At 36.7% G+C, this 26,463-nt stretch overlaps 1 protein-coding gene across 1 annotated transcript in view; it reads right to left on the bottom strand.

Annotated features, from left to right (window-relative positions):
* Positions 1 to 26,463, bottom strand: part of LOC140140602 (uncharacterized) — an 84,390-nt gene that overhangs the window by 18,186 nt on the left and 39,741 nt on the right. The window contains 9 exon segments of the mRNA XM_072162359.1: positions 2,261 to 2,385; positions 3,030 to 3,137; positions 3,940 to 4,043; positions 5,000 to 5,166; positions 5,473 to 5,630; positions 6,657 to 6,842; positions 7,480 to 7,578; positions 12,782 to 12,901; positions 15,679 to 15,741. Of these exon segments, the coding sequence (XP_072018460.1) occupies positions 2,261 to 2,385; positions 3,030 to 3,137; positions 3,940 to 4,043; positions 5,000 to 5,166; positions 5,473 to 5,630; positions 6,657 to 6,842; positions 7,480 to 7,578; positions 12,782 to 12,901; positions 15,679 to 15,741 (1,130 nt within the window).

Raw genomic sequence — 26,463 nt, 5'->3', positions numbered from 1 at the left:
GTAGCTCTTTTTCCTGTCTTGTGTTTTCTCTTTAAGGTTACGGAGGGTGAAAATTCCATTCAACTTGTCTTTTGTTTTTTAATTTTTATTTATGAAGTATATGTATATATTAAACATCTCAGAGATGTAAATTGAAAAAATTGTATCAACAAAGTATTTTTTAAATTATTTTTGTGTATCAATATTTGCTCTAGATATCCCACAGCACTAATTCTTTTTTAAAGACAGTTCTTGTTTTAAGGGGACACTACACTAAATCCTTCCGCATTTGGTGTAACTCATGGAAGAAAGAGAAGGTGTGAGGGCTATCATTTTTCTTTGGAAGGGGAATCCCAAATATACATGGGGGGCCCGTGGGTTAGATTTAAAAGGTATGCCAACATTTCCTGTCATCCTCCCTGGCCCTGCTCTCGCCAGCCTAACTTTGCCAATGTGGAAACTTTAAATGGCCTAGATATTATGATGCAGATTTGAATGTTTCTGTAGTGTTTCCTAAGCCTTATAAAGATGCACTGTAAATGTTTGCCAAAAACTGCTCCCCCCTCCCCCATTCTACCCTCCCCCGGACTCATAATTATTATGCACCTAGTTACTTTATTGTATTTTCACATGTATTTCAATGGGACATTTATTTAGTGATGTGCCCCCCTATAGTGATTATTATTCCAGTGCATGAACTGGCAACCCTATCATTTTCATTTGATTGCTAAAATCACTGAAGCATATGCACAGTGGAGCATGAGTATTCAACCAGCACTATACTAGACAAAATCAATAAAATAAGTACTATCACCTTGGCCCTGGCAACACTAACTAGCATTGTAAACAAGTTAGCACATGGTTTGAACATGATAATAGATAGTGTGGAAGTTTTGGTAGAAATTTGTCAATTTCTGCAAGTTTTGTGAAAATCAATTGATACTTCCCATGCAGTAAGGTTTATCAGTAGTAATACAGGAGCACTGCACCTGGAATATTATGGGATTGTGAATTGATACTGTGAAATAGCAGAAAATGTGAGTACTTGAAACTAAATGTGTGGATATCTCAGAACTCCATTTTGGACCATTTGGCCTGATATGCTGAGATGAAATAAATTATTTTTAATGTTTCCCGTAGCTGATTCATAAAATTTTGATATGCATGTGTTAGCTGATACTTCAAAGAAATAATGTAGGGAATAATTGTGTCAATATATTGGCACACTAAATTAATATTGTTGTAACAAAAAAGACGACATTTACCCCATCATTTTCATTGACATTCTGTGAACATGTAAGCTTACTGTTTTAAATCAGGAGGACCTATCGAAAGAATAAATAGGTACATTATTTCATTGGTTTGTTTGTATAACACATATGCGAAATCGCAATGAAATCGGACCCTCTCCCCATATTTTCCTGGCCTCTTTCCCAAAAAACCTCATGCTCATGAAATTGAACACAAATTGAAACACTTACAAAGTACATTTGTGTATGAGCTATGACGTTAAAAGTATTACAATAATAATCATTAGAGTGTCAACTTTAAGATGAAGTATGATTTTTAGGCCTGCCATGTTTATTTTTTGAAAAACAAAATATTTTAGGTGGCTACGTGCAGCCAATTTGCCTACACAAGAGTTCAAAATCCTGTATAACCTTAAGCACTTTGCCTACTCTGTAAAATGTGTTTTATACCATATCTTTGTTTATGTTTATGCTTATGTGGAAAAACACGAAAAGTCATTAACAATAACTGTTTCAGCATATATTATATCATCGATAAAAGGAATGCTGTTGGTTGTTTATTGTCCGCACATTAGCTATTAACTACTCCACCCTTCACACAGGGAGATTGCACATGGAACAGGCAAAATTAGTATCTTTGACAAATACTTTTAATATGTCATATTTGATACCGGTTATAACTTTCAATTCAAATTAGACTTAAGTCTGCAGCCACACATTTGAACTGAATTGCAAATAGCAGGCTGCTGAAGCCTGGTTATTGTTTACAAGGTTAAATTAAGGACAGGGTTCCCTCACCTTGAAGCCTTTAAAATTATTCAAGGACTTTTCAATTTAGGGAAAATTCCAATTTTCAAGGACTTTCAAGGACCTTGTGCAAATTTCCAGGACTTGAAGAGGTGTTTTCAAATTCAAGGACTTTCAAGGACCGTGGGAACCCTTTAAGGACTGACACATACTTAAAATGACAGGCACAATTCAATGTCTACCTGACACTGGTTGCTATTTTAAATTTAGTTTATTTCTCTTACTTGGCATTCATCACATATCTCATCAGCTTCAGAGAACTCAGCACAATCTGGGAAGTACTTGCGAAGTCTGTTCCATACTTCAGATGACACCACTCTTCTCAAACTTTCATCTGGACTTAGATTACCTAAATAATCAGAAGGGAATGAAAATAGTCAAGACAGTCAGTCATCTGGTCATGGATAGCTTTTATTTTTTTGTCGGCCGGTTATGGGTGAAAAAAAAGGCTTCAGAAAACATGCATTGTTGAAAATATATTTTGATATAACTCAAACCCCATTACTTTACCCATCATGATGATAATTATCTAAAATTGGTGGATTTTAACAGTTAACTTTTTTTTTTATTCAAAAGTGACCAAATTTACCATTTTCTAACTTGATAAGGACAAATCGCATTGTTAATTCATGCACACACTAAACCTTGTTCCTTTAGCTAACTGAAGTTCTGTGTATGTTACGCTGTCTGTATGTATCTTTAGAAAGTCAAGTCCACACAAATATATATACAACTTTCTCAAAATTTCATTGGCTCAAAAAAGTACATACTGATATCCCCAGAAACTGCCCTTCCTCAGGGACAAACAACAAAAATATATATACAGCAAAGAATTGAATCTAAAGCATATAAATTAATCAAATCAAAGCAAATAATTAAACCAAGGTAACAAGCAAAATATCAAAACTACAGAGCCAAAAATAAAGCATCTCTACATGAAGCGTGTTGGCTTGCTACTGATAATAAAGTGGGAGTTGTCACAATAACACTTACTATGTTGGCACATAATTTCTTCATTGAAAGCTCTTAGTTGGTCTTCATTCTGATTAGGACTACTTGTACTACCATCTGTGTCGGACGAATGACTATTATTTTGTGTAGCTGTTGGTGCAAAAGAATAATCAGTAAGTCCATGGGAAGTGATTTTGAGAAAAAAACCTGTGTATCATTTTAATTTCTGCAGTTAGATTTACCTGGTCAATATGGTAAGTTTTACGTGTAAATGAGTGGGTTAAACTGTATTAGGTATGACGATTAGCATTTCAGGGACTTCGTGGGGGTTCATTTTAAATGCTGGACTTGGATGGTTTTTTGAATCATATATACAAAGACAACAATGTTGGAATGAGATTACCACTAGTAAGATAATACAAAATAAAGCATACATGTATGTATAATGTTGATAAGCATACTGCCATGTAATATAAACCACACACTTTCATACAGACTGAATTTCAATCAATGTGTTACAAGACTCAAATCCTGGACTTGGGTGGTTCTTTCATAAATGCTATTTTTCACATGCTCAACAGAAACAGAGGATGAATTTGAGTTGTTTTTTCATACATATGACAGGCCAATGTATAGCAACAATTTCCCATGCTTAACTCAATTTGGCCAAAGTATGGACTTGGGTGGGTTTTGTATTCATAAATTCAATTTATAGTCATCACAGAGTGATTCTAGATTCGTATACAGCGTGTTAACAGTGTGTAGTGCTGCGTCTCTGCTGCAGGTATGCATGCCTTCAAAGTCGACACAATGTGTGCGTCCGCATCTGTACTTTGTACTTCAGAGTAGACTGACTGTATGAAGGTTGCCTTTGTATGTATATCAAAACTTTTTTTTGTGCTTTGTGATTTATTCATATCATTGATAAAAAGTACAAAAGGTGTTTCCTTACCAGGTTGGTCCTCATCATCTTTCTTGACAATCTCCACTCTCTGTAAGGCTAGCCTCCTCCAGTTACGTAGTGACGCTTTACCTACCCAATACATGGGACAATCACTAAAAGGGAAACAAACAAAAATGAAATCTTATTCAATAATCTAAATCTAAATCTACTGCAAAAAGAACTATTTACTTTTGATAAAAACTGAGGCTTTATTGTAAATTTTAAAAAATATAACTTTTGATCTGTGCTTATAATTTACTAAGTGCTGATTGGACTAGTAGTTATGGTTCAAAAATTAGCACACTAGCATTACAACTTGTCTGGATATTAGTAAACATTATCCCACAAATTATTTTTAATTTTAAAAGTTAATTTCCTGGTACGACATGGTGATCATCTACGGAAGAGTAGTGGCACAGTCTGCACCTTGATAACCAATGAGTCAACCGTCTTGTCGTCGTGTTTGTTGATAAGTCAATCAACATGACTGTTTATAACTTTTGTGTTCACACTCGTATATGTGACGTGTCATGTCAAAAGGAGACACTTTTGGGCAGGATCGTAAATGGAGAAATAGCCAAAAATCTGCCGGTGGGTGATTTTTTCACAATTTGGGTTTGTTGCGAATTTGTGATGTTAGTAATGTTAAAAATATTGTCCGATAGTTTCAGACCAAAATGTAACTGACATCTTGTATTTTTTGAGACATTTTTCAAGTTAATTCCTACTCCTTAACATTGTCAATAATATTTTTAAAGGCCGATATCTCAATTTCCAATTTTATAATGCCATAACTTCCGAGCTCAATATCTTCCCTTAGGAATGTCCAATTTCATTGGGGAAAACGGCGTTGTAAAGCAAAATATCTCTATATTTAAGATATGTAAAAACCTCAAAATTCATAACCTGCCCAAAAGTGTCTCCTTTTGACATGACACGTCACATATGCTCAGCACATAACACATATATAGCGCCACTGAGTAAGCTCATCACACTTTACAAAAGGAAACATTCAATGAAAAGACACACTTTAATCAAAGAAGCACAGAACAATAGGAAATTTACTTACCCCTGTGGTTCAATCTTGCCTTTTGTATTTGTTGTGATGTATTTATGGTCTGTGTTGAGATCAGATTTGAGCCTTATAATGTTACATCTCTCCCTCACACACTTATAGCACAGGTTTTTCTCTGTTAGTCTTGGTCCACCACCATATTTGGAATAGAGTTGCTCAGCCTATGGGTTAAAGGAAATCAAGTTACACCAGGTCTGGTATAAAATATTAGGATTCCACTTGAAAAAGTATTTTAAGTGGAATTGCATCAAAATTTGAATTTCTTTTGTCAAAAAGTTGATATTTAGGTGCAACAGCACATACCAAAAAGGTGGTCTTTATTGCAGATCTTCTTTATTTAAACATTTCCATTCTCAATGGTTATGCACTTCAGCTTTTCATTGGTTGAGTTAATAAAATTGCCAAAGTTTAGACCATTATTATACATGTATATAGCTTTGTAGCTAACACACTTAGAGTAAACTCACAGCTTTGGCACTAATCCGTTTGGCATCATTGATCTTGTCTGGATCCACATTGTCATGGCAACACACCATACTTGAGTTGTTGATTGGTTTACATTCAGTGTTCTCATCATTTAACCACTCCCTTAACCAATCCGCTGTGATCCATTCATATCTGCCACCTAAATAACAAACATGAAAATATATAAAAACACGGAAAATCTGTTCTAACTGACCGGCGGGGAACATGAAAATAATTAGCGTAAATATAATGTACAGGTCACAATCCATCAGTTACTGTATAAGTGGTAATTTTTGTGAGGGTTTTATTTTCACGAATGGAGTCCCAACTATGAAATTAACAACTCGTGAATGTATGTAATAATGTATTGTAGGTATAGGGCAGGACTTGAGGGAAAATAACAATCGTGATAATATCTCTCACTCCAATCGTGAAAATAACTGTACACAAAAATTACCACTTATACAGTATAGTAAACATATCTTTACTTTTTGAGCACATCGTTTACGACAGATCTACCGCAACTGTTGCTGTTTATAGTGAATCAATTATACCGAGGTCATCACTGAAAAGCACTGTGTTATACCCCATTTCCACTAATACTATACCAAATTTATACTTGATTGTTTAAAGTGCGCCAATATCCATCTGTTTCGCTACGGACGGCAGGGAGTCGGCTAAGAAGTATGTTTACACTTACAGGATCATTTTAGTACTAAAGGTTATTTTTATGTTTGGCACTTAGTTATTATATTGTACTCATTAGAAGTAGCTGTTTATTATATGAACGTGTCTAAAGGCAGCAGAAAATCCTGACGTCACCAATCCATATTTGGCAATATTGACCCGTTTATTTTCTTACACGGAATAAATCGTATACCTAACCCAGCAAAAAGGCATGTGACATCAGGTTTTTCCGCTGCCTTAAGTAGGTTTCTTATTATATTGTACTCATCAGCAGTGTTTACTCAGAGTATGACGCAATTTTGGCCCAGTGAAAATGATATTTGGCGCACACAAATTTGCAATGCTGTATTACAATAAGTTGATTACAGGAATTTTGCAAAACTGAGCCAAAATTGGGCAAATTTAGGCGAGAAATGCTTCATTTGGTGCACCCAATTTCCAGAGAGAGTAAACACTGCTCACCAAAAGTAGGCATTTATTATTATTATATCGTACTCACCATTAGCAGGTGTGAGTTGTTGATATAGTTCTTTGACCTCTGTGTGTCTAGCTTTACCACTCTTCACATTATCATCTCTCATTGCTGTCATCTCTTGAATCCATGACTCAAAATGAAGATTATCCCTGAAGATCATCTCCTCTAGGTAATCTACTAGTGGGCCGGTGGAAGCAGGGGGCTGTTGAGCTGTGCAAGGCAATAGTCAGGAGAAAAAAATCACAATGATATTTTTTTTATTGCAGGTCAAGTAAAGCTAAACAATAATACCCAGTTATTGGCCAGGTTTATACCTTCCTAGGAAAGCCATCCAATTTAAAGAGGCATTTCATGATCCACATCCTCACCCCACTCCCACCCCCCAATTTTCTCAAAAAAAGTTTTATACCTCTGGAAACCTCCGGGCTACATAATGTGTACGTACAAAAGATATCTTGCAGATTAATTTGTTAGCAAAAATATCGGCAAATTATATTACCTTCTGTTTAATAGAACAAAATGACAACACAGTGGCCTATGCATAACTCACAAATGCTAAATCGAAATTAACCGAAATTTTGGGAAGCTTTTTTCGAGGGTCGTGGGTCATAAAAAGAAGATGGAGGATCACAAAATACTAATTAAGCACTCAATCAGAGATACTATGAATGGTATTTTTGTCTCTGATTCAATGTCACTATTCCAACATTATCTACAACAACATTTGAAAAAATCCTTTATTGAAAAGACAATTTAAGACAAATTTTGGTGAACATCATTTCAGGAAAGAGAAAATGGTCTATTACAACGAATCTTAATAATACACACATGTTTCAAGGATACCTACCCGCATGCGAGCGTTTATGATACACCAACATGTAGGCATTCTTGGAAGCATGGTAACCTTTAGGTACTCGTGGTCTCTTACCACCTTTGCCACCACTCTCTGAAATCAAAACATAACACAAAGTGAACAAAATTGAAAAATATTACAATTTTATATTCAGGGGTATATTTGAAAGGATTTTATTTTTTACAATTCATGATAAATTTCTTTTTACTATAGGGCTACTATCACATGGACTTATCATCTCATGAAATGGTTTGATTATAACAGTCTTTTTCTGTACATGTATCACAAAGCATGTATTACCAGTGATGTAAATGGGCAACATATCGATTTCCTGAAAATCCATCTGGTCCTTGGACAGGTGGCTGAGGACTTGCGTGTTGCTTACTTGCTTATGTCGACTCTTGTAGTCGGACTCCCATAATGGCTCTCCAAACTGCTTTGTCAAGCATACAATTCTTGATGTCCGGGCCTGTTAATCCTGTATCATCTGCCAACATCTTGATATAATCCTTCTTGGGTGCACCTCTTGTTCGCTTTCCATGTTTGGGCTGCCACATAAGAACACTTGAAGCTGCTTCCTCTTCGCTTCTTGCACAGTGCCCTGCAAACTTTAGCCTTCTAATCCTGAGCCTCTCAGAGATTGGTAACAGATTCCCATATAGTTCTTTGTTGGTGGTGTGAGTTTGCCATGAGATATCTAGTGCCTTCCGCAAGAGACGGGTATAGCAGCCATCCATAGCTTTTCTCATTTTGGTTGTTATTGTCCATGTTTCAGCGCCATATGTTAGTACCGATTCTACAGTGGTGGTAAACAACTTGATCTTTAGATCTCTTGGTAGATTACTTTTCCAGATCTTGTCCATGCTGTTGCATGCTTTCCAAGCAAGTGCCTTTCTGATGTTGAAGTCCTTCTCGCTACTGGCAGTCCATGCACCTAGATATTTGAAGTCCTGTACTATCTCCAATTCGCTTCCGTCCAGAGTTTTTAAAGACGGTGTTTCCTTGTACAGCATTGCCTTGGTCTTCTTGGCATTCATTCCTAGTCCCACTTTCTGTGCAGCAGCTTCAACAAGATGTAACAGTTCTTGTGCGTCTTTGAGGTTGTCAGCTAGAAGAGCAATATCGTCTGCAACATCCAGGTCTGTGATTGTGCGTGGTCCTATTCGCCTACTTTTCCTGGGCTCCAGAGTAAAGCCAAGTCGCTCTTCATTGCCTTCCATAGCCTTCCTTAAAACATAATCAAGGACTACGATAAAGAGGAATGGTGCCAGAGTGTCTCCCTGCAGAACTCCTGCTTGGATCTCAAAATCCTTAGTGACACCATCAGGTGATGTGACATGAGCTATAGTATGATGGTACATGCATCCTATGGCAGCCACTAGCCTCTCTGGGACTCCATATGCTCTCATTATGTCAAGCATTTTCCCACGGTGGATGGTATCAAATGCCTTCTTGAAATCGATGAATATTACTGCTGCATTGAGATTGTTGTTCTTGACTTCCTCAAGTATCCTCCTTAGAGCAAGTATTTGTGACACCGTAGATCTCCCAGGTCGAAAACCATTTTGATTGAATCTCAGGACTGGGTCAAGGTAAGGGCGAATCCTATTGAGTAGCAGCCTGTTGAATGTTTTTGCTATGATGGATGACAAACATATTCCCCTGTAGTTCTTCCCTTCTCTTAAATCTCCACTTTTGGGGATTGGTATGAGGTTGAGAATTGACCACTGGTCAGGTTTCTTTCCATTCATCAATGCCTCATTGCAGAAGTTGAGGACTATGTCATCAAGGTTGCAGCGTTTTAGGACTTCAGGTGGAATCCCATCCTCACCGGTGCTTTTTCCTTCTGAAATGTCTTTTTTGGCAGTGTCATATTCAACCTGATCAAAAGCATCAGTTCGCATGTTGAAGTCTTCGTATACCTGATCTATGGCTTCATACTCATCGGTTACAACTGGTGGGTCTCCAAGTAGTTGCTGGAAGTGTTGGAACCAAGCATTTAGTCTTTCGCCTTGCGTGTCCCCTTTTATTTGACCTTTTTTAGCAGATTTACGCCCACTAACTTCATTGATGAGGTCCCAGGCTGCCTTATGCTGGCAGTTGATGTTACAATTCTCCACCTCCTTGATCTTTCTTTTTAGGAATTTTTCATTTGCCTCTTCATAAACCTTTCTCAGATGATTCTTCTTAGACTGCAGTTCTGATCTTGACATGCTTGAAACTTCTTGGCTGTCCACAAGTTGCGCATGCTGTAGTTCTCTCCTCGCTTCTTCAATCCTGGGATCATGCCAGATTGCTTCCTTAGGGCGCTTCCTAGCTTTTGGAATTAGCTCCTCCGCAATATCTTTGTTGGCCTGGATAAAGCATTCATACACTGCTGTAACATTATCATCACAGTTCTTCCTTAGTGCACTGAATTGGTTCTGCACCTTAATAGTGTAGCGCTCCTGAAGCTCATCATCATGTACTAGTTGTCTCCAGTCATACTTAACTTTCCTTGGTGGAGTTTTACCACTAGCTCTTAGACTAAGGCGTATTTTGGCTGTCACTATGCGGTGGTCTGAACCTATGCTAGCAAAGGAGTTGTAGGCACAGGAGTTGGTAACACTATTTCTCCACTTTCTGCGTACCAGGATGTAATCTATCTGTACCTGAAAAACAGATGGTAAGCTACACGTCCAGAGTCGTGGTTCTTTCTTCCTAAAACAAACATTTGTGATAACAAGATCATTTTCCAGGGCTAGGTTGTGAAGCATTTCACCATTTCTGTTGGTGGTTTCATGATATGGAAAGTTGTAGTATTCCTTGCCAACACGACCATTGAAGTCGCCCATAACGATCAGAAAGTTGTGGGCTGGAACTTGTCGATCGTTCTGTCTAGTAGTTGGAAGTGTTGTTCTGCATCTCTTTCCTCAGACACGTTTGTAGGACAGTAGGTGACAATAACTGTAGTCCTTGGATTGCCAGCAAAGGTCATGCACATTATTCTAGGTGACACAGAGTTACAAAATAGAAATGCTCTCTTAGCTTTTGGGCTTAACAGTAGTCCGACTCCTCCAATGGATACTCCGCCAGTATTTCTCCAAGCAGAGGATGAGACGAGTTGATATCCATCATAAAGATCCTGATGCCTGATTTCCTCGTCTTGGTGCATATCGATTTCCTGAAAATCCATCTGGTCCTTGGACAGGTGGCTGAGGACTTGCGTGTGGTATTTAGCATTTAGGGGGGTTTGTCCGGGGAATACGCTGCAGGGGCGTTTATTCTTCCGTTAATCGCCCCCAAAGGGGAGGGAATAATTTTACCCCTTTGGGGAAGAATTTTGCATTTTGAAAAAGAAAAAAAAAAGAGAGGGGAAAAAAGAAGAAAGTCAACAGGATTCAAGGAAGATTTAAATTAACTAATTTGGGGAAAAATGTATAACTGGAACATGTATTATTATGTTTTATGGTATTTTTGGAATGAAATAGATGGTCACTGGCTGGCAGTGACTGCTCTACAGGGTGGGTGAATTCATCAAGTGTCATTTAGGGAAGAATTATAAAGGGTACATAACATTAGCATACATGTAGTGGTCCCTTGGCTTTTACCCATTCCCATCCCAAAAATAATTATTTGAGGGAAACCATGCACTTTATCATAAAACAGGGAAAAGTTGGGTCAGTAATTCTTCCCTACCTGGGCAATAGTGACTAGTGGTCATACTATAGGTAATAATGCACAGTTTGCACACTAAGATTAAGGGAGCTCTGCTTTGCATATTTCATACAAAATCCTTTTTTTTTTTTTAGTTTGGACATCTGCCTATCTACGGAAGCATTTGGGATTCTAAGGGAAGAACCATTAATTAGTTAACAGCTCTATTGTCCAAGTTTATCTTCCCTTTTAAACCTCAGCTTCAGATCCAAATCCTTGATTATTCTGCCCTACAATGTAGATGCAATAGTTCAGTCGCATTCTCCGAACTCTGCAACAGAAGAATTTTAATTCTAAGGCTTTATAAATCAGGGACATACGAGTCACCACATATATAAACATTGATAAAAGAGCTGCAAATGCAAAAACCAGATAGCAAAAAGCTCAAAACACCTAGCAAAAAGCTGCAATTTGGGAAGATCCTATACTTTTATACAGAGCAAGTGTACTGGTACAAAAAAGCTGAAAATCAAAACAAAAAAGCTGAACTCTCACACCCCTGCAAATAAGAAATCAGAGGTAGCTCTGAAAATAATAAAGAGCCTAGAGGTGTTTACCAGCCTGTCTTCCCTTTGAACCATTAGTCCTAGATGCAATGGTTCAGTGTCCAGACTGTACCATCTAGGAAAGAATTTGATGTTTTTAGGGAAGACAGAATAGAACAACTCACAACACACTTATGTTCAGTCAGGGAGGGGAGGGAACAAGAAAATAAGGAAAAGTACATGTAGATATCACCCGGGGGAGGCACTCGAATATGAAAGTGACATACCTGTGCCCACCAGCGTATGAAACTAGGGGTCTATCGGTGTGGACATTTTAAGGAAAAAGGGGGTCATTCGGTGTTGGCAATGTAAAAAATGGAGTGATTTTGTATGGGAGCGCCTAAAATTTCACATCAAGAAAGGGGGTCATTCAGTGTAGGCTACTGAAAAAAAACCAGGGTCATTAGGTGTAGAATTTGCCAAAAATAACGGGTCTTTTCATGGGCTCATGATGTATGTCAATATATGGGAATGCCCCCCCCACCCCGGATATAGCAACCAACCTAAATTTTTCCCTTTTTGGTCCATTTTGGGGGTTTTCAGTTGGGAAGAATCTGGGGACGGATGTGAGGGAATAATTTCAATTTTCTGGAAGAATAGACACCCCTGACGCTGCAGGGTATCACCCCTCCTATTTTTTTTTTTTTTTTTGCACTTTTAATTACGAATTATCATCTTCCAATTGTGAAAATGCAAAACAATAAAAACAATAATAATTTTTCTTTTTCTTTTTAAATTTTCTGGCTTTTATTTTTTTATTTTAGCTGAATTTCCGGAATTCTGGTCATTTTGGGAAGATTCCCTGTATTGGGCATTATAAATATTGCTTGTAATGAAATGTACGTGTTCTACATCACTGAACATATCAGGCATATCTATACGACCAGTTTTGTAGTTGAACGATATACACACATCCCCATTCATTGCGATGCCAGATTTTCTAGTTGGTTGGAAAAGGGCAATGAAACTGTTGGTTGATTTTTTGCCTAATGTAAGGTTTGGTAAAGGCTAAAATGTGTAACCCTTTCATTGGTTCCAAGAATCAGATAACTGACCTTGTAGATCATCTTCATAGCCCAGCTTGAGATTCTTGCCTTCCATCTTCTCAACATCTTCATCGTTGAACTTGTACCAAGAACTGCTGACGTCATCTCGGATGTGTGCTATGTAGTGGCCTATATTATGACAAAATGGGTCAGCATTATTAGAATGGTATATAAAGTTTTAATGAGGTATGCAACATCTTTGAACAATTTATTTTTAAAGTAGTGCATATATCAAGATATGATTATCAGAGCTGCTGAGAACTATGCAAAATTGACACAAAAAAGTGATGCATCTAAATTGAGAACTTTCACTTTTTGTAAATATGTGCAAAAATCAAATAATACTTTTGACTTATATTTTTCGAGTTGTTTTTCTACTAAACTTGGCAAGTGCAGAACTTTGAAAATCCAATTTTCCATACTCAGAAGACGAAAAAATCTGTATTTGATTGAAGATGCGCTAAATCCACAAAACTAAAACCAAAAAAATTGCATCTTATACAATAGCCCTTCAAAAAGCTCCTTGTTTGAAATGAATGACATCAGGTCCCAAGGTTACACTTTCATCACACAGGTAATTCCGTTTTTAAAGTTGCAAATCTTTTAAAAACTAGATTGTCTCAGCAGCAGGGGACATTAGGCTGTCATGTGCATCTAGGTGTAGAGGCTTATCCTCTTATTTCCACTTGAGCATTCTCAAGTACATTTAAAGTTTTTTGGTCTCCTGGTCAATTGTTTTAATTTAGGGGTTGTTGTTATGTTGTTATAGCAACAAGCTCAGTTTTTCTGTCCAGTCAGCTGTCACTTTAGTGGTGTGCAGCCATTCAGGTCTCCCGTCTTATTTTTTCATTCCTTTGTTATGTCCATAGTTCTCCTAGTGATGCACTTCAAATTGTTCCTTCGATCTTGATGGACCAAAAATCCCACCCACCCTCCCAAAAGCTGGAAGGGTGAATCAGTTAACTAAATATGGTTAAAGATACTCCAATAAAATGGTATGTCCAATTATGCTGCTTTATGCTTAAAAGTAGAGGCTTTGTATGGAATTTCTTCAAATCAGTAGATTGTCTCCACTTTCTACTGCGTTTTATAGAAGGGGAATGAATGCTTTGTAAGGAGTTTCTTCAAAACCTGAAGAATCTCGTCAGTAGATTGTCTCCACTTTCTACTGCGTTTTTATAGAGGGTGGTGGAGTTTCTTCAAAACCTGAAGAATCTCGTCAGTAGATTGTCTCCACTTTCTCGCGCGTTTTTTATAGAGGGTGGTGGAATTTCTTCAAAACCTGAAGAATCTCGTCAGTAGATTGTCTCCACTTTCTACTGCGTTTTATGGTATTGATTGGTTTTATTGGGCTATTGATTGCTTTGAATGGAGTTTCTTCAAAACCTGAAGATCCTCGTCAGTAGATTGTCTCCACTTTCTACTGCGTTTTATGGTATTGAATGGTTTTATTGGGCTATTGAAAGCTTTGTTTGGAGTTTCTTCAAAACCTGAAGAATCTCGTCAGTAGATTGTCTCCACTTTCTACTGCGTTTTATGGTATTGGTTGGTTTTATTGGGCTATTGATTGCTTTGTATGGATTTTCTTCAAAACTTGAAGAATCTCGTCAGTAGATTGTCTCCACTTTCTACTGCGTTTTATGGTATTGGTTGGTTTTATTGGGCTATTGATTGCTTTGTATGGATTTTCTTCAAAACTTGAAGAATCTCGTCAGTAGATTGTCTCCACTTTCTACTGCGTTTTATGGTATTGAATTGGTTTATTAGGTTATTGAAAGCTTTGTATGGAGTTTCTTCAAAACCTGAAGAATCTCGTCAGTAGATTGTCTCCACTTTCTACTGCGTTTTATGGTATTGAATTGGTTTATTGGGTTATTGAAAGCTTTGTATGGAGTTTCTTCAAAACCTGAAGAATCTCGTAAGTAGATTGTCTCCACTTTCTACTGCGTTTTTATAGAGGGTGGTAGAGTTTCTTCAAAACCTGAAGAATCTCGTCAGTAGATTGTCTCCACTTTCTACTGCGTTTTATAGTGGGCTATTGGTTGCCTTCATGCTTTCCTCGCTTTCTACTGCGTTATTATACCAGGGTTATAAATGCTTTGTTGCTTATTTGGAGTATCTTTATTTACTTGGTTGTAAATACCTGTGGATTTAATAATATATTATATATTAGTAAATGGTTTAAGCATTGATGCCGGATCTTGCTGAATATAAACTGTTCGTTTGCTAGTGTTGGCATTGTTTATTCTTCTGGAGATTTCTAATTATTTAATTGCGGTTAAAAATGCTGTTTTCCAATCCAATCCTCTGTTTGATCCAAAGATGTATCTGTTTAAGATATGCTTAAGATTTGCTTAAGATGAAATTTGGTTAAATGTGATTCAGAAGTCAACTTTTGTTTGTCCAGCCTGTATGGTTGGCTTGTACACATTTTTCCAATAATTTGTGTATTTATTGATTTATATGAAGATAATAAATAATTCCAAATGCTTGCTGCAATTAATTATCTCAATGTATATAATTTGTTTAATTGATATGAAATCTGTTATTATCTTACGAGATTGTGAAATTATTATAAATAAGCTTATGTGTATTAAATGGTCCTCATGATCGTGGGGGCAATGCGGAGTCTATTCTTTGCGTTGTTGTGCTTTCCTGCTGTCTCGAGACAATCATCTGTGTAGATTTTGACAACTTATGAACATCAACTTTGATTCAGACAAATCTATTAAAATCTTTGTAAAAATTGATTGTAGATTTGTTTTCATTGTGTTCTCAGGTCTCCTTGAATAACTGGCTCTGGGGTAAAATTAGTTCTGTTATAAAATCCTTACAATCTCATCACCGGACCCCGGTTATGTAGTGTTATTTTAAAAGTTGGGGAGGTTTGAACCATTGTGCTTTACCTGAGTATGCAGTAGGACCTCTGTGTATCAGTACAGCAGTCAAGTCATATATGGCATCATGATCTGTAGAAAAAAGACAAATAACAAAATAGATTTTAGCAATCTAAAAAACTAAAGATAGAATCGGTATTAAATAGAAGATTGCTCTATACTTTGTGCAACCTGGATCTAGGAATGTATCTTTTTTAAAAACCCTAACCTGACCCATGGTTTTCTGCTATCGGACGGGCAAGAAGAAACAAAAAAGGAGAGAAGATGAACAAAATAGTCACTTGGTACACCAGTGATTCTAACCTCAGACCCCTCGCATTCTAAGCAGAAAATAACCTTCCAGTAGCCACAGGGGTTTACCTGGCCAGCGATTCCATGGGCATATACATGTATGACTTGGGCTGATTGCGTCATGGCATCATATGAGATGCGTGCATGCGCAGTTAATCCCTGGTGAGATTTAGTGAGTTTTAGGGTTAAGCAGTGGTTCCAATCTTTCTTTTGAATGGAAAGGGACCCATTTCATGAAAGATAAACCATTCCAAGTCCAAGTCCCAAAAATTGTAATATGCTTTTATTATTGATGTAAAGGCTTGTGACAGGCACAAATATGCACCTGCAACAAACAGGTGGGGAACCTAAAATCGGAATATTTCTTACTTCTAGTCCAAAAAACGGTACTCACTGTGGACGTTTCGATGTCTGCCAGACATCTTTTTCTAAACTATTGATGTTGTGACGAACTTCTGTGTACCACTGATGCTGATGGTGAGTACTGTTTTTTGGACTAGTAGTAAGAAATATTCCGATTTTATGTTTCATAACAGTCCTGATGAACTGATGAACATGTTCAGTAAGGTGGGGAACCTGTTTTATCAATTTTGTTCTTCAATATAATGTTGACCAAAATTGTTTCAATTTTTTCCCAAATATTTTTTCAAAACATTTTTATTTCTTAGTTTATCTACATTTCCCCATTAAGCACAAGTGTAACTTGTTGCAATAATTTCCTCAATCCACCTTGTTTAATTTTGCACTATGTGTGTTACTACTGTTTTGTTTTTCACATGAAATATTTAGTTTGAATCCCCCCCACCACCCCTTTAAATTCTGTAAGTTAAGCTACTAACAACTTGCAGGATGGAAAATAGCTGTCCAGTAGTAAAATATTTAACTATGTGGAATTCACAATGATAACAAAATATACAATGTTTCATAATGCATGGTGTATTTTTGTTTCATCATGATGACATTAATCAGCAAATTCACCACAAGTCCTTTTCTGAACAGTTTGATAACCCATCACCCTTGCGTGCCATTTTCAGCATTTATCATGTCTTATCTAACAATATCAATATTGTTTACTGACAATATTAACTTAATAAAGCACCTGGTCTATTTTGGTTACAATACAACTACAAACAATAGTAAACATATCAAAAAAAGTAACTGACCCCCCTTAAATAATGACCATTATTCAAAAATGGATGATTGTATTACAAATCTGTAAAATGCGTTGGAAACAGAATTTATTGCTGCACATTTTGACACCTCATTTGTAGCAATTGACTAAATATTGATGTCACAGCGTACATTTAAATCAATGTAGCCCAAGATCTGAAAGTTGCAGTAAATTCTATTGATTTTGCCATTAACAGTTAGCATCCTGGACAACCGATTCTTTTGTTATGCAAGGCTCACTCAGTCATTTAATGAGGCAATACAAACGATCGAATTTGGTGTTGAAATGAGCTAAATTTTTAGTTACACCTTTTCGATGTAAAATTAATTTTCTCGGCCAAATGAAAAGCAATCATTTTCATTTTTTCAGTAAATGTCAGGAAAAATTGTAGTGCTTGATACTGTATTTTTTTTCAAATTCTAGTGTTAAACTTAGGCGTGAAATTTAGTCATTTAATGTAAGATTTTCAATTTTGATAGGCTTAAACTTTGTTTTCTAGCTTTTTTTTGGATCAACCTTTTAGCTTTTCAAAGTAAGATAGTTCGCTAATGAAGGATTTTTCCCAACTTTCTAACGCACATCACCGTGAGCGATATATCATAGTTTTGTCAGAATTTGCGCTTCATTTCACCATTTTTACTGCCGGCTGACCATTTTTCAAAATCAACGCGTGAAATCTAAGGCTAATACTAGCATCCCTGGGTTTAATAGGAACACCGGCATGGCTACAGTGTTGCTAGAACTTCAATATAGCAAAGAAATTCCCAGGCCTATAGCGCTCCTACTGATCATGTTTAACCAGAACACTCAATTGGGGATTTGGGCTACCAAATCGCTGGTCGGGCAATTTGCTTTCAATGGAAAATTGACCTGGATAAACAACAAAGGAAATATCGACTATTTCTGCTGGTTGCTCTCGAGATAAAAGTACTGAATTTGACATTTTCGGAGCATGAAGGGAAAAAGGGTAAAACAAAAACGGAAATTCTGACAAAACTATAACATATAGACCCACACGATGTGCCTTACAAGGGTGGGAAATATCTTTCTTTAGCAAACTATATTAGTTTGAGACGCTAAAACATGAATTCGTAAAAAGCTCATGGTAATTCAAGGCCTATAAAAATCAAAAATATCACACTAAAAGACACAATTTGATGCTTAATTTTAATACCAGGATTTTTTTTTTAAATGTATATCCAAGCACCAAGTTTTTAACTGACATTACTGAAGAAAAAAAAAATGATTGCTTTATATTTGACCGAGAAAATTAATTTCATAGCAAAAAGGTGTATCTCTGAATTGTGCTGATTTTAACATGTATCGATCGACTTTTAGCGCGACTAAGCATTTCTAAAGAATCGGTTGTCCAGGTGGCTGACTGTTAAGTGTAATGGAAGGAAATCTGTGTAATGATATCTGAGTGTTTTTGTATTGTAAAATTTGTATGTAAGTGCAACTTCAAATCTGGACCTCACTACATTAAATTAACCGGTGTTTTATTGTTTTCTGGGCTATTGTATCAAATGAGGTGTCAAAATGCACAGAAATAAATTCTGCTTCCAACACATTTTTCAGATTTGCAATACATAGCCCCTTTTTGAATAATGGCCATTGTTTAAGGGGGGTTAGTTACTTTTTTGAGATGTTTATATGTATGTATATAAATTGATGTTAAAAAAACTGATTACTGAAATATTGAGTCATTAGAACTTACACAGATGATTGCTGGGCTTTTAAAAAGTCAAAAACAAGCACAATTTTCAGGAAAGTAAAACAAGATTTTTCATTGTACCTCCCAGAAATCTGCAGCACTGAAGCTTGTCAAACTGAGGTTTCATGAAGAGTGCAAGCACTGCAAATGGAGCAAAGGTTTGCGCCCCACAAGTCACAGGACAGCGCCTACTTTTTCTGCAATATTATCAATTCTCTTTATTGTGTGTCAAATATATTATTTCTAGTAAAATGTACAATTTCAGGAGACTCCAAAACAAAGCATTTCTTGTGTGACTGAAAATGTAACAACAAATTTGTTGCATGAAATTTTTTTCTCATATTTTAACAACAATTTTTGGAATAAATGACAAAATTATTTTTCACATAATGCTCAAATAGGAAAATGATAAATATTGGGCAAGCTACATGGTAACTTTCAGTAGCTTTTCTTTTATGCTTGGAGTTAAAATAGCATACTGGTTTGACATATTTTAAAGTAATTCGATTATTATGGTCAAGAGAGTCTATCTAAAGATAATCATAATGATAATATGATGAAGATAAAGCTTGTCTGAGATATGTGCGTCTGTGGTAGTGACAATCTGTCCATTTCAGCCTAAAACACAGATAAAACCCACTTAGTATTGCCACATTCATTCATTATTGGGCCCAATTGGGTCCTATAAAACCCCTTGCTTTGATAGTAAGAATGCATTTTCTGTACGATTTGCTGTCACCATTTTTAATTCTATTTCCTTTACCACATTTCCAAAAGCTCAGACACAAAAGATAATTCAAATTAATAGCTTTATAAAACAGACCATCTCTTTAATTTGATTGTCCATTTAACTTTGAGGCATACATATTATCTGCCTATCGATAAAAATAATAATAATAATTTATAGGCTAATTTGGATACTAAACGCCCAACATTGAGCCAACACCTTGGGCCAATTTACAAAATGATTGAGACAAATACATACAAATTAGATTTACAAAGAAATCATAGGTTTTCAGTCAAACTAAGAAGCAGATGATAGTTGGAAGCATTTCTGCTGCATTCTGGAAATCTCTTCCATTCTCAATGTGCAACTATCAAGAAAGAAAGATAGGAACCTTTATGAATGGGTCTTCATGCACAGGCTTAGCACATTAGCCATACAGAACCTCCACTGCACATTGTTTATGATCCTACTGAGAACAAAATAACACAAAGATACCCATTGGTCTTAACTTTGGTTGAGAGCAATTTTGGCAACACTGAGGCAAAGTTCTTCACACTCTAATCACGAGTATAACTTTGTGATAATAGAGTTGAGACAAGGACACAATTTGACATAATATTATCACATGTTAGTGGGCATGCTAGTCCATACCGTGAGCTTGAGCAAAGAACAAATTCTTGTCACTTGCAGCACTCTTCATCTTTTTCTTCATTAGAAAAAAGAGTGTAAAAAAATGCAGTGATGACATTAAATAAGCAGCAAACTTACAAAAAGTTGTGGTGATGAACCTGCTTGGATTACTGTCTCAATTTGCGAGTATCAAATAAATTGTTATCAGCATGGCATTTTGGCGTACCATACAACTTGATTCGGAGCCTAAACTTGGCCGTCAGAAGGTGAGTACGAATGAGCAGCAATTTTGTTAACATATGGAGGGTAAAGTTTGCACCTAAACAGCTGCAGCTTACATTTGAAATATATTCAGAGCCTTTTGGGGGACCTGAACAGCATGATGCAACCCAAACCAAAAATGAATGAGTTTGGTAGCCCCAATCCACGATGCTCCTACACTGCACCAGTAATGTGATGTGTAACCCAACTACAACATTTAACACTCATCAATTTGAAATTTATAGGTTAATAAATGCCTATCACTTGTTGGGGGTGAAAATGTACAAAATAATGCTCACATACTGAGATGTTGATGAGTCTAATGCACAAGCCCGCAAATTAATGCATGGTTCACATTTTTCAAACATTTGCTCTGATTGGTTCTCGCTATCTAAGAATGTGTTTTAATTAGAGGTTAATAACTGCGCATCGGTTATTTGGAGGGCATTGTGAAAAATCTAAACATTTTGCCTTTGGAACCGAGGAATATCCCGAGGTCCAAAGCAAAATGTTTAGATTTTTCACAATGCCCTCTAAATAACCGATGCGCAGTTATTAACCTCATTCATAACCGTCACTTTGATCTTTTAACTTTACAAAATAACACAAAATTGTCCTCAAAAGTTTGTAAAAATAAACAATTCTTACATCTTCCCTTTCCCAAAATCGATCAGGCTAAAACAAAACGACCAATAACAAAAGTGCGTATCAGAATCTGTGCAAATATGGTAACGCGCAATCCAAATACGGCAGCCAGCACACACGCAGTTCGTTGGACGCACAATACGGCGCACGCAGAAGTCAATTGTGTGCGACATTGGAACAATTACGCATTTTGCGGTCAATTGTGAGATCGCACGCATCGCGTTTATTAATGAGGTTATGAATGGTGATCAATTTTAATCACATCACTGATAAGCTCTCCTAAACATCTGAGGGAGAGTGAAGCCTGTCTGCAATTGACAAAAATCAAAGCTGGCTGGCATATTTTGTCGTCTGCTTCACTGTCGTATATAAAAAAAAGGCTGCCTTGTGTGATTTTTATTATCATTGATATTTCATATTGTTATTTGATATTTCAGCATGCTTCTTTCTTTTATGAATGGACATGAAATTGTAATATTGTGACAATACCTCAAAATTAATATATCAAGTAAAGTTTACACTGTCATGACTGTATCTCATCATCATTGTAACATAAGGCAGCCTTTTGAGATACGACAGTATGTGATGCAGATGATGAATTTTGTTTTGGGCAATGTCGACAAAATGATGGTATCCTATTTAATTCCAGCTCTCTAATTCAAAGGAAATAATCTCAACATGAATGTTTTTATACAAGCATAGATAAGCTACTTATACTATGCCACAATATGAGAATACCAAATTCAATATCCCCCAAACCACTTAAGGGATGGAGTATGAACGTTTGGACAGTATTTATTGTGGGACATTAGAGCACATCAGACATATCAAATTGCATTCTGAATACGAAGAATGTCCTTCTGATATCAAATAATTTTGATTTCTTTAAGATTCGCAATGTAATACACATTTTATGGCAAATGATTAAAAATTGATATTTTTGATATTTAACAGTACTCGAAAGTAAACTTTATAAATCTGATGATTTATACTTAAAGTGTATGTATTGTAGGTGGGATGAAAAGCCGACGTTCAATTGGAAATTTTGACCTTTCGCATTGAAGATATGGATTTTTTCCCCAAAACACCAAAAAAATTAGGTCTTTTTGGGAAAAAAATCCATATCTTCAATATGAAAGGTTAAAATTTTCAATTGATCGTCGGCTTTTCCTCCCAGCTACATACACTTTAAGAATATTTCATTAGATTTATAAAATTTACTTCGAGGACTGTTATATATCAAAAAATGTGAAAAATATCAAATTTTAATAATTTGTTATAAAATTAGTATTATATATATGGTGAATTTCAAAAAATGAAAATTATTTGATATCAGAAAGACATTCTTCGTATTCAGAATGCAATTCGATGTCTGATGTGCTCTCATGTCGCTCATTCCAGATCCCTTAAACTAATCAAATTGTAATTTCTCGTATTGCAGATGCCATATAGAAGACCTTTTGTTGCCAGCTCACTATTAGACTCAATAGAAGAGGGACCAGACATTAAAGAAGTCCCAGCACTCAAGGAACTATCAACCAAGATTGGCCAAGAATTACAGGACCTGGAAGCTAATCAGAAGACTACAGCTGAACAGATTGAGAAGATTTTCAAGAAATGTCATGAGGCATTGACTAAACTAGAGAAAGAACTACTTATGGTAAGGAATTCACACACAAAATATATTATAAGTTGTAACCCCCTGAGCACTACATTACCTCTGATTGGTTAATTACATGATAAATTCACTTTAATAACCAATCAGAATGGAGCTTTGCAAATTTTTTGTGTGGTGAAATTATTCTAACAATGTTGCTGATTGGTCCAATTGATAATGAAAACTTCTTTTTGGCCAATCGGCAGGTAGTTCTCATGGAATTAACTCTTTACAGATTCTGTCCTTGCTTGCCGCTTGCAAACGACACCTGTTTCCAATCAACACCACATGGTATTGTTTCCATTTGAACCAAACATGGGTCAACACCATTTTGGTCCATGTGCATTTCAATGAGGGACTACCTGAGAACTGGTAGGGGTAAAACACATGATATAACCTAACCTAAAGGAACAAATGCTGAACTTTTTAGGAGATACAGTTTACAAGACTGATTGATAAGTTAATGACAATTTAAAACCTCTTGGGTGTGTCACTGTGCCTGTACCGTCTGATTCATTTCATCGCACCATCACATCCAAATTTGGGGGTAAATTGCTCTTTTATTGAAATTGAATAACAAAATTCAAATATATACTTTTATAATCTAATTTGCAGTCCCAGAATACAATCACATACAATTAGATACCAAAATCATATAAAATAGTGGGAAGTGAATGAGTATAATTGAAGACCAAAGTAAAAAGACTAGTTTGCGTATGACGTCCTGTCAACCAGACCAAAAATGGCGTACTGCGCAGGTCAGCAACCAATCACGCCGCACCTTTGCCCCGACGCCAGACACAAACTAGTCTTTTTGTCTTCAATTATAATTTGTAAGGTTTTGTCAATTTGGATACTAGAATGGTGGCCATCTTGGATTTCACAAACTTTTTGTTTGGGAACTCTGGATTTTCCATTTTCATGATGCAGAAATGACCCGCTGTAGCCCACCTCAAATAACATTGTACAAGATATGTATAATCAACATTTTAAACCTTTCCCATCCCTAACAAATCTAGTTTGCCATCCTGTCTGGTTGACTTCTTTGAAATAAAAGGGGTGTTGGGCAGTATTCACTGAGAAGAAGAAGAAATATCTTTTGGATTGTATTTAATGTGTATTTGTTTGTCTATAATTTCAGGATCTGGATGAAACCTGTCGAGACAAGGAGCATAATTTGAAGTCACAGAAAGGCCAAATCTGCCACTCGCTGAGCAAGTTTCAAGGTCTCGACAACTCCACCAATTCACAACAAGATCAGTACGAGTCTATAGAACAGATGAGTGGTTTTCAAGTAGAACGCTTTGCAGACTATAGTGCTTCATATAACCAATTCTCATCCTTGTCGCAGTCGCTACGAGGTCACAACCTAGCAGCACGGGATGTGCCAAAATCAGGCTCAAACCACATGCAGCCTATTGAATGTAGTTTTGTGGAGGTACGATGCAATCAGGCTGCGCTCCTCCATATGCTAGATCAAGCTATTGAGACCCACGTGAGGCTTTGTTCATCGGAAGCATCGCCGGCAAAGACTCGGGTATCCATTGGTCCCGCTTTGGTTGATCACGCTACAAGTGTAAAAGTTAGAACTGTGTATTCGGATGGCGAGGAATGCCAGAAAGGCGGCGAACCTCTTAATGTGCAGTTTTCTTGCCCTGACGGGAACAAGATCGCAGGAACTGTAAAAGACAACAACAACGGTCGATATGATGTTTCGTTCACACCAGCATGTCCCGGTACACATATTCTAAGCCTCATGATTCAAAACACTCCTATTGGACATAGCCCATATGAGGTTTATGTATCGCCTGTATGCCCCTCCAACTGCACTGCGGGAGCAGCTCCAAGCATGGTGGACTACGCCGGTTTAGCAAAGGTCACTACTAGAGATACCAACGGTGAACAATGCACTTTTGGCGGCGACCAAGTTGCGGCTGACCTTCGTGACCCCCATGGTGCACCCGTACAATGCTCAATAGACGATAACAAAAACGGTACATACCATGTGACTTTCAACCCATCCATGGCCGGTTTGCATGCCCTGAAAGTTATGATTCACAACGAAGACATAAAAGACAATCCCCTCGAAGTACCTGTGCGCGCTATAAGCGCAAAATATGCGAAAGTCAAAATTAAACGTCCCCGACTAGGCCGCCCAAGTCAAGTAAGGTTACAAGCGATAGATCATAACGGGCAGCGACTGAAACACGGAGGGGACTTAGTTCGGGCTCAATTATACAATGACAAGGACGAAGTTCAACCATGTACTGTTAAAGATAATCACAACGGAACCTACACGATCACATACACTCCGATGGTAGCGGGGGAATACCTCCTTGGAATCAGCATTTATAAGTGGTCTGTGAGCAGCGATAAGCCGTTTGTTGTCTGTGTACCCCCGCAAAAAGACTCTGGATTATGGCACGATGTAGTGGACAAATGGTACGATGTGACGGACTGGTTTGATGAAAAGCTGAAAGGAAATGCCACTGTGGTTGACGTAGCAACTCACAGCTGGTCTCAAGAACAGCTTCCAAAGGGTGATGAAGTTAATAAGTGTCCTATATGTTGATGTGAACAAGAACTTTCCTACAAAGCAGCTGACTTTATTACATAACATTCCATTTTTCCATCTTCTTGTAACTTATTTACATTTGTGGATTACATATACTGTACAAATTGAATACCTGAGTGGAAGAAGGGCCCAACTCCATCAAAACTGTTTTTGAGATATTAAGAAAAAACTTAATATTTTGAAAAGTTTTATAGACAAAATGTTTTCATCTTCAGGGGACCTTCAATACATGAACATACAATATTACATACATTCGAAATTATATATGATGTTTCCATGGCAAAGGTACAGGTCTTAATACAAGCTGGAGTTGGGCCCTTCTTCCACTAATATACTGCAAGTACCAGTTCCGTAAGCAGATGTGTTATAAATAGCTACAGAAATCCATTAATTGCACAAGTAGAAGCATGTAATATGTTAGCAAGAAAGTTTATTGTAGTGAAATGCAGATTTTATGGATGAACAAAATTCATCTTTAAACCCAATATTTGTGGAAGGGCCCAACTCCATGAAGTTAGGCCTTTCTTCCATGAAAACAATGATTAAGTGTACATGGAAGACAATTTAGAGCATGGATTTTGGCTCATCTTTCACACACAAGGAAGAACAGTCTGTAATAAAATGATGGGTCTAACTCATTTTTGTAAAAAATTGGAGTTGGGCCCTTCTTCCACTCAGGTATTCAATTGTAATTTTGCTGATACCATATAAATTATTATAATTCAACCTAATTAGTGCTCCCACAGAATATCTAACTGTTATTCTTCCTCTTGTCAATGCGCCTGTATAACTAAATTCGATAAAATATCTGAAAAAAATTACCTAATTATCATGATTTTGACTTCAGACACACTATATTTTGAATATTTACGTTCATAATACTAAACCTTCCATGCAGTTTAGGATTATGACTTTGACTTCATATATACACTGAATTGTGATGCATGTAAATTCCAAATTATAATTTGCATTTCACAATTTTAATAAGCATCCCCTGAAAATAACAGACTTACAGTGTAAAGTGATTAGGTAGAATATGGTCTTCAAATTTCAGGACTAACCAGTGCTCCGCATTTCTGTTAGGACTTAATTTTTTTAAATGCAGAAATTCAATATTACTTAT

Source organism: Amphiura filiformis, chromosome 19, assembly GCF_039555335.1.
Source record: "Amphiura filiformis chromosome 19, Afil_fr2py, whole genome shotgun sequence".
Taxonomy (NCBI): Eukaryota; Metazoa; Echinodermata; class Ophiuroidea; order Amphilepidida; family Amphiuridae; genus Amphiura; species Amphiura filiformis.
Note: the sequence above shows the minus strand (reverse complement) of the source record. Positions and strands in the feature narration are given on the sequence as shown.